The sequence below is a fragment of the Canis lupus genome, chromosome 12 (assembly GCF_003254725.2).
Source record: "Canis lupus dingo isolate Sandy chromosome 12, ASM325472v2, whole genome shotgun sequence".
Classification (NCBI taxonomy): Eukaryota; Metazoa; Chordata; class Mammalia; order Carnivora; family Canidae; genus Canis; species Canis lupus.
This window is the reverse complement of record NC_064254.1, coordinates 59,074,153-59,087,054: the sequence shown is the minus strand read 5'-3', so window position 1 is coordinate 59,087,054 and position 12,902 is coordinate 59,074,153. Positions and strand designations below refer to the sequence as shown.

Genomic DNA, 12,902 nt, shown 5'->3' with positions numbered 1-12,902 from the left:
CTGCGATCCTCCGTTTGAGATGTTATACTAGAAATTGTCTTCTAAATATACTGATGTTTTCCTTAAAGTTATGTTGGACTAAAAATTTGTGAACCTCTGATTTATCATGTGTGGAACATGTATTTCAGATTAAGCAATTCAAAACATTCACTTAAATTTTTTACCAGGAAAATTGTATTCAATCTATATCTGTCAACCATTAAGTAAAGTTTTTGTTACTTTTAGTATTTTAGCTTAAATAATTTTGGCTTATAATTTAAAAAATAGCTTAATTGATACATAATTCATAAACCATATGACTTATCCATTTAAAGTTTATAAATCAGTGGTTTTTAGTATATTCATAGATATGTGCAGCCATCACCACAATCATTTTAGAGCATTTTCCTTACCTCAAAAAGAAATCCTATAAATCTTTAGCTTCTATCATCTATTCCCCACTGACCCCCTTTCTAGGCCCTAACCAATCACTAATCTACTTTCTGTCCATAGAGATTTCTCTATACTGGCATTTCTTACAAATAGAATCTTATAATGTGTGGTCTTTTGTGACTGGCTTCTTTCACTTAGCAAAATGTTTTTAAGGCTTATCCACATTGTACATTCTTTCCTTTTTATGACTTAATACTTATTGTATGAATATACCACATTTTGTTTATCCATGCTTTAGGTGATGAGTGTTTGGATTGTGAATATCCATATTTGTATACAAGGTTTTGTTTGGACACATAGTTGTAAATTCTTTGGGATGTATACCTGGGAATGGAATTGCTGGATCATATTGTAATTCTGTGTGTAGCTTACTAAGGAACCAGAAAACTGTTTTCCATAGTGGCTGCACAATTTTGTATTCCTACAAACCATGTATGAGAGTTCCAGGTTTCTCCACATCCTTCCCAAGACTTGTTATTTTCCAGTTTTTTTAAATGGACTTTCTAGTGGTTCTTGTGGTTTTGATTTGTGTTTCCCTGATGTCTAATGATGTTGAGTGTCTTTTCACCTTTTATTGGCTGTTTATATATTTTCCTAGGGTAAATTCAGATCCTCTGCTCAGTTTTTAATTGGTTGTGTTTTTATTAGTGGTAAGAGTTCTTTATATATTCTGGGTGTAGACATTGACAGTAGCAGTCTCTTAGCAGATATATGATTTGCAAATATTTTTCCCATTCTTGCATACCCCCTGCCCATTTTCTTAATGGTGTTCCTTGAAGCAAACAATTGTTTGTTTGTTTTGCTAAAATCCAAATTATACTTTATTTTATTGCTCATGCTTTTGGTTTCATATTTAAGAATCCTTCACCAAATCTGAGGCCATGAAGATCTTCTCTGTTTTCTTCTAAGAATTTTTGTAGTGTTTAGCTCTTACATTTAGATCACTGATCCATTTTGAGTTAATCTTTGTATATGGTGTGAGGGTCTTCATGCTATTGCATATGACTGGCCAGTTGTCCCAGCATCATTTATTGAAAAGACTCATCTTTCCTCACTGGTTTGTGTACCATGTTGGGCTCCCGGGGAAAGAGAGAAAGAAAGAGCACAAGTGGGGCAGGAGACAGAAGGAAAAGGAGAGGGAGAGGAAGAAGCAGACTCCCCACCGAGCAGGGAGGCCAATAAAGGGCTCAGTCCCAGGATGCTGGGTTTATGACCTGAGCTGAAGACAGATGATTAACTGACTAAGCCATCCAGGTGCCCAAATTCCTACTTTAATTATTATTTTATTTATTTAGAATCTCTGAGAAGAGTTAGAATTTGGCTAACATAAAATCTTCACATGTAAAATTAGATATATCTGGAGAGGAAAAAATGTCCTCAAACCATATCTGAAGAAATCTAAAGGCTTTCTGGAGTATTTATTTCATACAATGATGTGATTGAAAGTCTTTCTAAATCACTGGTCCTTTGCCTCTTGAATCAGCTTCTTTGGCAATTACTCTGAATAAGATACACATGGAAACTTTATAAAAAGTTTTGTAAAGCACTTGTGGAACCATGTCTTAGATCTCAGGTTTGTTAAGCATTAAAAATTATTAATTAAGCATTAACAAAATAAAATGAATTGGTAAAAATAACAAAATTAATTAAGCATTAAAAATTTGTCATGTCATGAGTCATTAAAACATTTTAATGATTCTTTAACTCTACAGTGATAGCTGTTATGTGTAGTAAATTATAAGAAAAATGGCACTCTGGACTCTATTTATGAAAACCAGACCGTGTATTAAAAAGCAAATTAATTTTGGAATTTCATTTGGTGGTACCAAGAAAAGCCAAGTGTAAGAATTTGTTTTTCTGTGATTTAGTTTTATATATAAGTCATAATTATTTTTAAAAGTTGAATCATGTGCTGTAGTAACTGCAAATTGACTTTGTAAAGCTGAAAACTGTTTTAACAATATGAAGAGTTATTTTTCTTTTCTAAATTACTATTTTGTAAAAAATACTTTTTGGTACTACTTTCTATGTGAGTTTGGGTTCATACCTGCATTGAACAGGTGTAATAACTTGAAACTGGTGAGTTTGAGTTAACAATTGTTTTGACTCTTTTTTCTTGTTTAAGCTGTTTGAACTGCTGGGACCTGATGGACTTGAACTTATTGAGAAACTACTCCAGAATAGAATTACAATTGTGGATAGATTTCTTAATTCTTCAAATGACCATAAGTTGCAGGCTCTTCAAGGTAAGAAAGTATTCAGTGGTAATTCTAATGTAATGGAAAGATCCATTGGTTTGCAAATCTTTTTATATAATTATGCTTTTAATATCCTTTAGCCTATTTATATAATTTAGTGATTATTTATTTATTTATTTAATTACTTACTTATTTATTTATGATTTTATTTCTTTATTCATGAGACACGCACAGAAAGAGGCAGAGATGTAGACAGAGGGAGAAGCAGGCTCCCTGAGGGGTACCCAATGCAGGACTTGATCCCAGGACCCCAGGATCACAGCCTGAGCCAAAGATAGACGCTCAACCTCGGAGCCACCCAGGCATCCCATGATACCACTTTTTAAAGTAGATTTTAGCTATGGCAGATTATGAAACAAATATCAATACCATAAATAGGTTATTATGGTAGAGATTCTGTTGATATTTAGGTATGGCATTTTTTTCTTGCTGGAGATTTGAGTAGAATTTTTTTTTAAAGCAAGTACATATAGTATTTACTATGGGCTAAGTAATATTATAATTTCTTTTCAACTTTTTTATTTTGAAAACTTTCAAACCTTTCAACTTGTAATAAATGTGCAAGGATAATACAGTGAATACTTACTTGCATACCCTTCATGTGGGTTTTGCTAGTCACTAACATTTTGCTTTCTTTCTCTCCTTTCATTGTTATCCTCTGTACACATGTACTTATACACATGTATATAAACAAATACACACATTTAAAGTTTCTGTTGAACTGTAGCCTGACTGAAGCTTAGATGAATTAAAAAACTAATTTTCCCATCTTGATGCTTCACTTAATTTCTTCTTTGTTCTGTGTAGGATCTTGGAGTTTGATAAAATAACTGCACTGTGCTCCTTCAGGGTATGGAGCAAATCTCATTCTTCATTGTCTTCCTAGCTTAGCAGTGCCTAGAATTAGCAGGTTCTCAATACGATAAATGTGTATTGATTTGGATTGCTTTCAGCAACATTCCTATCAGTTCTTTTAGGGCTGTAGTAAGCCAAGATACTACTACTTGGTAACATTTAATTAAACATAGAAGATAATCCTGATGGAAGAAAAAAATGTCCTTAATATTGAGTTGACCAAATCTTAGGTTTAAATTGTACCTTGTAAACATTGAGCTGATTCTTAGTGGTTCTGGCTGTCTTCCAATTTTTTTTTTTTTTAACTCTGTTTTAGGGCATCTGGTTAGCTCAGTGGCTGAACGTCTGCCTTTGGCACAGGTTGTGATCCCAAGGTCCTGGGATCAAGTCCCACATCAGGCTCCCAGCAGGGAGCCTGCTTCTTCCTCTGCCTACGTCTCTGCCTTTCTTTCTGTGTCTTTCATGAATAAATAAATAAAAATCTTTAAATAAATAAATAATAAACTTTGTTTTCATGAAAAGGTGGATCATAATCTTTATTTGCCTTGGTTATCTTACAAATATATCCTGAACTAGTGTTAATAAATTTTATTTTATATGTAAATAAGTAGTGACATATATTCGGTTTAACACAGTAAGGCCTCTTACATAGGGAAAAGTATATCTAATATGTAAAAAATATATTTTATTATTGTGTTAACAGTAGGTGCTACTTAGTATTGATATTATATTAAAATTATATAAATGAATAATTTCAAAATTATAAAACTGATTTTTTAAAGTTCTTGGTGTTTTATTTAAGAGTTTATAATGCTAAACTGTATAATCTGCATAAAGAATATATCTGCTGGCTTTTCTTAAAACACTGTGTTAGTATCACTTAGATACCATATTTTAAAAACCTCTCCTTAAAACATACAATTGAATGTGACAGTTTTGTTTTTTAATGAATTATTAGAGCATTGTACTTATATTTTGGCGAAGAGGAAAAATGGTTTCCATAAAAGCTAAATTTATAAAACATGATATTTCTTAAATTTTCTTTGTAGACAATTGCAAAAAAATTTTAGGAGAAAATGCTAAACCTAATTATGGTTGTCAAGTTACTATTCAGTCTGAACAAGAAAAACAATTAATGAAACAATATCGCCGTGAAGAAAAAAGGATTGCTAGACGAGAAAGAAAGGCTGGAGAAGATGGAGACATTGCAGAAGGACTTATGTGCTTTGATCCTAAGGAACTGAGAATACAAAGGTAATAAAAATCAGAAGCTGAAAAATGCTTCTTTCATAATTGCTACTGTTATGTGTCATCATTTTTTTTAGTTTAAACAATTTAGATGGTTCTAGTCATGTTTTCTTATAAGAACAGAATTTTGTTATATGAAAACCTAATTTTCTGGGATATGAAAGCAGTGATCTTCTTAATTAAAATATTCTTGGTTGCAGCTATATAGGTTGAGAGATTTGGATTTTAGAGATAAGCTATTTCTAGGTGCTATGCATACACCATTAGGTCAAAACTTGTGGAGCCTACACCAATTTATTTTGAGACTTTTTTTTTTTTTTTTTTCCTTTTTTGCCTAGCTTAGTAAGAATACTTTTCCTCTTGTTATTTAGGATTAAGAAGGAGGAAAAAGAAATGAAGGCATTATGATACTTGTTCTTTTAAATATTGAATCCTATTCTTAAAAAGGAATTTATACCTTGTTAAACATTTTTGGATAGTGACAAACAAAATTATGAATAAAGAACATTAAATTAAACTTACCAGATGATGCTATCTAAAAATAGTGCCTAAAAAAATGTATTAATTCCTATGTAGTTACACAGAAAATTTCAGGATTGCTAATATCTTTCTTCATGTAATTTAATTTCTTCTTTATATTGGAAGGCTACCTGAAATAGTTATTATAATGACTATTTTAATATATATTTTGCAGGATAAAAATTTCGGATTTATCCCATTATTTTTGGTTTACAGAGAGCAGGCACTTCTGAATGCTAGAAGTGTTCCAATTCTGAGCAGGCAAAGAGACACGGATGTTGAAAAAATACGTTATCCCCATGTTTATGATTCCCAGGCTGAAGCCATGAGAACATCAGCATTCATTGCTGGTGCAAAGGTATGTCATTGGTATATGACCACTTTGGGATAATATATCTCTATTCTGAGGAAATAGCACAGAGATTTTCCCTGTTTCTTTTGTGACTCTTATACTAGTTGATATACTATGCTAACTTTAATTTTAAAATATTGGGTTAAATGATTTAAAGTAGTGTATATAAAGTACTTGACATACAGTAGGTATTCAAAATATATTTGTTCTCTTCTCTTCTGTTATTTATGGAACCTGTATTCTAGAGTTTTAGTGGTTGCATTACTTTTTGGTCTTTACACTGTATATTGCACATTTTTCCTAGCTGCACATTTGTCTTCAGGAGACTAATAAATATATACTTGAAATTCATCAGCAAAATAGGTGTTTTATATGAGAGATTCTTTATATCAATAATTTGTGTGGTTTTTTTGTTTTTAGACTTTTCTTTAAATTAGCTGTACTTATATACCAGTGCTACATCTAAAGCCAGTAGTGTTCTTTCTCTCCCTCTCTCTGTTTCTAATTAAAGAATCTTTACCAAAGCAATTTTTTTATTTTATTTTTAATTTTTATTTTTATAGATGATTTTACCAGAAGGAATCCAAAGAGAGAATAACAAAATGTATGAAGAAGTAAAGATTCCCTATAGTGAACCAATGCCAATTGGCTTTGAGGAAAAACCAGTGTATATCCAAGACTTAGATGAGGTGAGATGATCATTTTCTTTCTTTCTTTTAAAGATTTATTTATTTATTTTTAGAGAGAGCACATAAATGATTGGGGGAAGGAGGAGAGGGAAAGAATCTCAAACAGACACCCCCTTGAGTGTAGAGGTCCACACAGGGCTTGATCTCTCAACCCTGAGATCACAACCTGAGCCAAAATCAAGAGTCAAATGCTTAACTGACTGAGCCACCTAGGCACCCCAAAATGATCATTTTATAAAAAAATTGATATTTTTGGTGCTTGGTATGTTTTATGAATAGATTTGTTTAGGAAAATTATTTTTAAAAGTTGGTAGTTGGCTGATACAGTACAGAGGATATATGGAGCTGTTTACTAAAGAGGTACAGTAGAGTTGTTAAAGGTTTTTTTTTTTTTAAAGATTTTATTTATTTATTTGAGAGAAAAGAAAGTGCAAACAGGGGAGGAGCAGAGGGAGAGGGACAATCTGACTCTAGATCAGAGCTTACCCAGGGCTCAATCCCAAGACCCCACATCATGATTTGAACCAAAATCAGGAATCAACCAGCTGAGCTACTCAGGCACCCCAGGGGAGTTTAAGTGTTAAAAATTCATTCCTTCACACATTAAACATATCTTTGTATATATATTTCTATAGTTTCATGTTTGTTTTTGTTCTTTCAGCTAATATTTGGTTTAACCTATGTAGCGTGGCTTAAACTGTTTTAAAGGATTCATGTATTGATATATCAAATGGTCAACCTGTAAAACAATAGAATACTATTTGAGGAGGGGATCAAATTCGAAACTATTTTCTTTATTTTTCTCAACTTCTGAATTTTGAATAATTTCAAACCTATGGAAAAGTTGCATGAATAGTATTATCCATATATCCTTCCTCAGTTTGCCATTTGTTAAAATTTTGCCACATTTTCTTTATCTCAAAATAAAATATTTCTTAATTTATTTTTATACTTTTTTAAATTGACTGTTCTGTTTGTGATTTATCATTTTCCTGAACTTTTAGAGTTTTGTAATAAATTAGTTTTAGGAAAGGATTATAATTTTTACTTATATTTAAATTGTCAGAATTTGAGGAAGTTTAATTATAAAACTAAGTAGAAAAATAATCTTTCCTGTCAATAAACTTACCAAGTAGTGCCAATCTAGACTATACTGGAGACTCTGTATACTCACTGTAATTCAAACAGTGCAATGTAAACTTGTAAGGACCCTTAAAAGGTGACCCAGATATAGATCACCAAGAACTTCAGTTTGTCCTCAATTACATTTCACAGATTTGACTCAAGTAAATTATATGCAAAACTAAATTCTGACAAATACAAACCCTAATTAAGATGTTTCCGAATACATTTTAAAAGGTCATCTGAACAGTTTTCACTTCCCTTTGCAGACAATCCAATAAATCAGATCTCAAGGATATCTGATTATAAAGTTAGTCATTAGTCTGTATTACAATTTAGTTAACAGTGCCCTATTACTAAAAGTCATTCAAGTAACTTTAAATACTCAAGTCAGACTAGCACTCTCCTCAATATAATGATGCTCTCTAAAACTACTAGAGCACAGCGTTCAGTATAGTTTATGCTTCTGGATACTTTTTCAATGGGCCGTAGAAGTTTACCACATTCATAATGAATGAATCGGGCTTATTTTTCTTTCATATTTATTTCTAAATAAATACTTTGTTCATTTTAATTTAAATTATAGGTGTAGGAGTTTTCCTTAAATGGATTAATGCCATCTACAACCTTAATGTCTGTCTGCCATGTAACCTAATATTACTATTTAATTTATATTTTAATATTTTACTTATATTTATATTTTTATTTTAACCATTTTGACCGAGTATGGTGTTTCCCATTGTGGTTTTACTTTGCACTTCCGTAGCAGTAATGATAATTGGATAATAATACGTTCAAATGCAATATGTTATTTTAAGTACATAATGAATGTTATGCCACTCTAGATAACGATCCAACCAGATGTCATTAGCATGAGTAGTAATTTAGACCTCGGGGAAAAAATATAGGCGTTAGCAGAATGTTTTCAGTGGATACTTCCGTTGGCTTGGATCATTTTTATACAAGGTAGGATCTTTATGTATCAGGAATAGTACTCTTGAAGATGGTATCTTTCTCTTTTCACTGAATTCATAATTGTATGGCATTTCTAACAGTCCTATGGAACCATAGGTATAATCCTCTCCTGACTGAATGTCACATCAGATAATTTTGTCCTGGTTGCAATGCAAAGTTGAAAGTTGAGAATAGAGCTGCTGCTCAAGAGAGAAATGCTAAGCACCTAAATTAAGAAAGTGGCAGCCAATATGAGAAATGGGATTAAGAGAATCATTTAGGCACTATAGTATATAAGATCTGATAAATGATTAAATGGGAGGGGATGAAGCAGAGAGAAGACTTTATACTGACATCTAAAGTTTTGTTTGAATCTAGAATGATGTCCAGGGCATCATGGGTAAGTGGTAGTGTGATTTACCAAGCTGAGGAATAGAAGAAAAAGAAAGGTTTGCACATGTGAAGTTCAGGAGACAAAAAAACCACACTTGTGAGGAAGCAGGGCCTCTGATACCAAGCTAGCCTAGTTTGACTTGACTCCCTCACTTTCTGGCTATGAGACTCTGGGCAAATTACTGTCGTCTGGGATCCAGTTTCATTTGTAAAATTGGGATAATAGTACTTACCTCATAGTTTAATTGTGAGGATTAAATTTATTAATTTATGTTAAACACTGAAGATTATTAGATACTTAATACATTTTAGCTAAAATGTTAACTTTAAAAATGTAATGAAAATGCTGTGAAGTCAGAGTGTGGATAAAATGAAAAGACTTATTGTTACTTAGGAAATTATATTTAGTAAATAAATCTGTATTCATTTATGTTATTCAGTTATTCTTTCATTCCAAACACATATAGAATAGTATTGAATACTATCCTACACGATAAGAGAGAACTAAATTTATAGTCGCTTGATTGAGATCATCTAGAGTGGTTTCTAATTATTTATAATTAGTTATTAGTTTTATAGAAACTAAAGAAAGCAGTCATTGTGGTTATTCAAGAGAGACATTTGGAAAAAAGTGAAATAGAATTAAAAGAAAACAAACAAACACCTACTTTTCCTCTATTTTACTTTTCTGAACCTGAGGTTGAGGATCCTAACGCCAAGGAATTTATTGAGAGTTTGATTCAATCAGATTATAAAGGCAAGAAAACAAAAGAAGCATCCAGAGAAATACTTCAAAGTGTGGATCTTTCTCATGAGACCAGTTTGAAAAGGATGAAATGTTGCTAAAACCTTGACATGCCCCCAAATAACCCTTTCCTGAAGTATCCCACAAGGCTGGTTCTTACACTGTCAAGCATATCATCAGTTTCATCAGAACCATGGCGTTGAATCACTCACTGCCTTTTTAAGAGGTGGTATCAAGTAATAATAACAAAATATAAAGTTGAAAGTTTAAGAGTGTGCTTACAATCTTTTTTAAACTGATATGGATCTTAGTAAAGAAAATTCCATAAATTTCATGGGGAAAGAAATGATGTAGCACAAATTAAATTTCTAACCATTTTATCAATAGTTGTTTCTCTTGATAAATGCTTACCTTCACTTGGAGATTGAAGCCATGAGAATACTGATTCTGATGTATTTGCTAGATTTTTTAACACATAATACCACCAAAACAAAGAAATGAGCAAACATGTAGATGTAGATTACTTGTATATCTTTATAAACTCCACAATATGTTGTTATCCTTTTTGCTTTAGCAGTCTTTTTAAGATAGTAAGATATCTAGGGGCACCTGGATTGTGTACTTGGTTAAGCATCAACTCTTGGTTTTGACTCAGGTTGTGATCTAAGGGTCATGAGAATGAGCCCCACTGAGCTCCATCCTCGCTCAGCACAGAGTGTGCTTAAGAGTCTCTTTCCCTCTGTTCTGTGTGCTCTTTCTTTCTCAAATAAATCTTTTTAAAAAACATATTAAGATATATAATAATAACAAAAACATTTTTTTATACTTACGTACCTATCAGGTTACCCTTTATGCTCTGACTCAAGTCAAAGACGTTTTCATTGTCAATAGAGATTTAGAGATTCAGAGATTTAGAGCACATAGGAAATTTGATACTCCCTTGTTGGCTGTGAAGATAGAATAGGCCATATGCCGAGGAATGTGGGTAGTCTTTAGGAGCAAAGAATAATGGACAGCAAAGAATTAGGAACCTCAGTTCTACAACTCCAAGGATGTGGATTTTGCCAACGATCTGAATGAGCTTATTAAGGGAATCCTTCCTCAGAGCTTCCAAATAAGAGGTCGGCCTGGCCAGAACAATAGATTCACCATTATGAAACCCTGAACAGAGAACCCCCTTCAAGCCCTCCCAAATCAGACTTCCAGAACTTTGAGATAATAAATGTATGTTTTAAGTCACTAAATTTTTGGTAACTTCTTATACAAGGACAGAAAGCTAATTCAAAGTCACATCATAATCAAACTGCCTAAAACCAATGATAAAGAAAAATCTTTTAAAAAATCAACAAGAAATAAAGCAGACATTGTGATTTCCTTGTTTAATAGTGGATATTTTGTATTCTTACAAACATCCTTGAGTTTTCTTCTGGGATATTGTTAAGTTACCTTGGGTCAGTTTGACCTCTTCAGGTCTTGCTTCTAAAATTTCTTAGGTGGGCATGCAGCATTTAAAGGCTAGTTTTGCCTCATTACTGAGACACAGCTCTTCTGAGTAGAGTACTCTGCATAATTCCCAGTTAAATAAGAGGTTTTCCACGTTGGTTGGTAAAAATGAGAGCTGTTCCAGACTCCAGAGGGTGAGGTATGAGTTTGCTTCCTCTAACCCATTTAAGTGGTTCTTCTCCATACCTTGGGCACTTTTCTCATATGCTTGTGCTAGTGAGCATTCAACAAAGACTTAAAGGAGACTCTGCTGGTCTCTGGAGCTATCAAACTCTCTTTTTCTGATGATGATTATTATTTTTTTACAATAAAAATATCTCCCAAGTGGAGAAACATTACTCTAAGAGAATGAAGGTAGGACATGAAGCTGTTGCAGTTGAGAATTATTATTCCATGAAAATTCACAAAATCCTTGTGTTTTAATAGAATCTTCAGGGCTTAATTATGGATTTTATCTTTTTGAACCAAAAGCAGCAGGTAACTCTGGAAATTGGGAATTATAGCAAGGTAAAAGGTGTGTTTTCCCCTTTTCTCTGAGGGAGGCCAATAGTTTATTGAATTCTCAAATAAGTCGTTATCAAAGAAAGGAAATAATTCTGTTTTCACAATGATAAATTATCAGAAAAGTCAGATCTGTACACTTCGAATTTAGGTCTTAAATAAAATGAGAAAAGAAAAAGAAGTTGATTCCACCATTCTTTTCCTACAATAGTGGTTTTCACTGGGCAGCCTCCCTGCCTGCATCCTTCCTAAAAGATGTTTGGCAATATTTGGAGACACTTTTGGTTGTCATAACTTGGAGGTTGCTACTGTCACTTTGTAAATAGAAGCAAGCTGCTACTAAACATTCCAAGGTGCACATAATAGCCTCTCAGAACAAAGAATTCTCAAAGTATCAATATTGCAAAGGCTGAGAAACCCCAATAGAACAGAGCCATATAAGAACTTTATTAAAAAAAAAAAAAAAGAATTTTATTCCCTCCAGAGTTAGGTACCTGAAAAGTTGGTTCTTTTTTCCCTCTTCTAGGCATCAAATGAAATCTAAAAATACTATAAATAAGGTTGTTAAAACTCTTACTTTCTAATCATTCCCTTCCCAAGCTTCTTTGATATTGTTGTTATGTATTTTAGTTCTACCTTGTTTTAATTTTTATGTCAGATATTATTGTTACTGTTATTATTGTTTTATAGTCAGTACTTATTTGGTTTTACTATGTATTTTGCTCACTGTTTTTTAATTCCATCAGTGCATTCATGTTCTGTAACTTTTCCTTGCCTGAATTTTCTTTAGTGAGAATCTGCTACTGGCAAAAATCTCTAATTTCTGTTAATCTAAAATGTCTTTATTTTACCTTATTTTTTAAAGATATATTTGCTTTTAATAGAATTCTAGGTTTATAGTTATTTTCTCTTAGCACACTAAAGATATTACTCTATCACATCCTATATTAAAACATTAAAGATATTATTATAACATTTTCTTTCCATTCTTGCTTTTGAGACATCTGCAATCAATCTAATTGTGATTTTTTTTTTTTTTTTTAAGTAAGCTTTCTCTCTGGCTGCTAATAAGATCTTCCCTTTGCCCTTGGGATTTCCAATCCAATTTTATCATGTTTCCAAATAAAGCTTTTTTGGTAACTTCTTGTTCATTTTTTTATTCTATAATCTATTTAATGTCAGCAGTCAAAATGAGGAAGGAAAGAAAAAGGATTTTACATTTTTCCTATACCTATAACTTGACATTGTTAAAAATGAAAACAGAAATAGGTATGTTTGCTCTGTCTACAGTGAGCTTGCAACATAGCTAGGGACATAAAAAAAGACATCTA

At 32.3% G+C, this 12,902-nt stretch overlaps 1 protein-coding gene across 8 annotated transcripts in view; it reads left to right on the top strand.

Annotated features, from left to right (window-relative positions):
- The window catches only part of ASCC3 (activating signal cointegrator 1 complex subunit 3), a 335,684-nt gene that overhangs the window by 58,979 nt on the left and 263,803 nt on the right, over positions 1–12,902 (top strand). For all 8 annotated transcript variants that reach the window (XM_025444816.3, XM_025444818.3, XM_025444817.3 and 5 more), the window contains 4 exons: positions 2,558–2,678; positions 4,595–4,799; positions 5,529–5,670; positions 6,228–6,353. In XM_025444816.3, the coding sequence (XP_025300601.1) occupies positions 2,558–2,678; positions 4,595–4,799; positions 5,529–5,670; positions 6,228–6,353 (594 nt within the window). The remainder of the gene's footprint in view (positions 1–2,557; positions 2,679–4,594; positions 4,800–5,528; positions 5,671–6,227; positions 6,354–12,902) is intronic.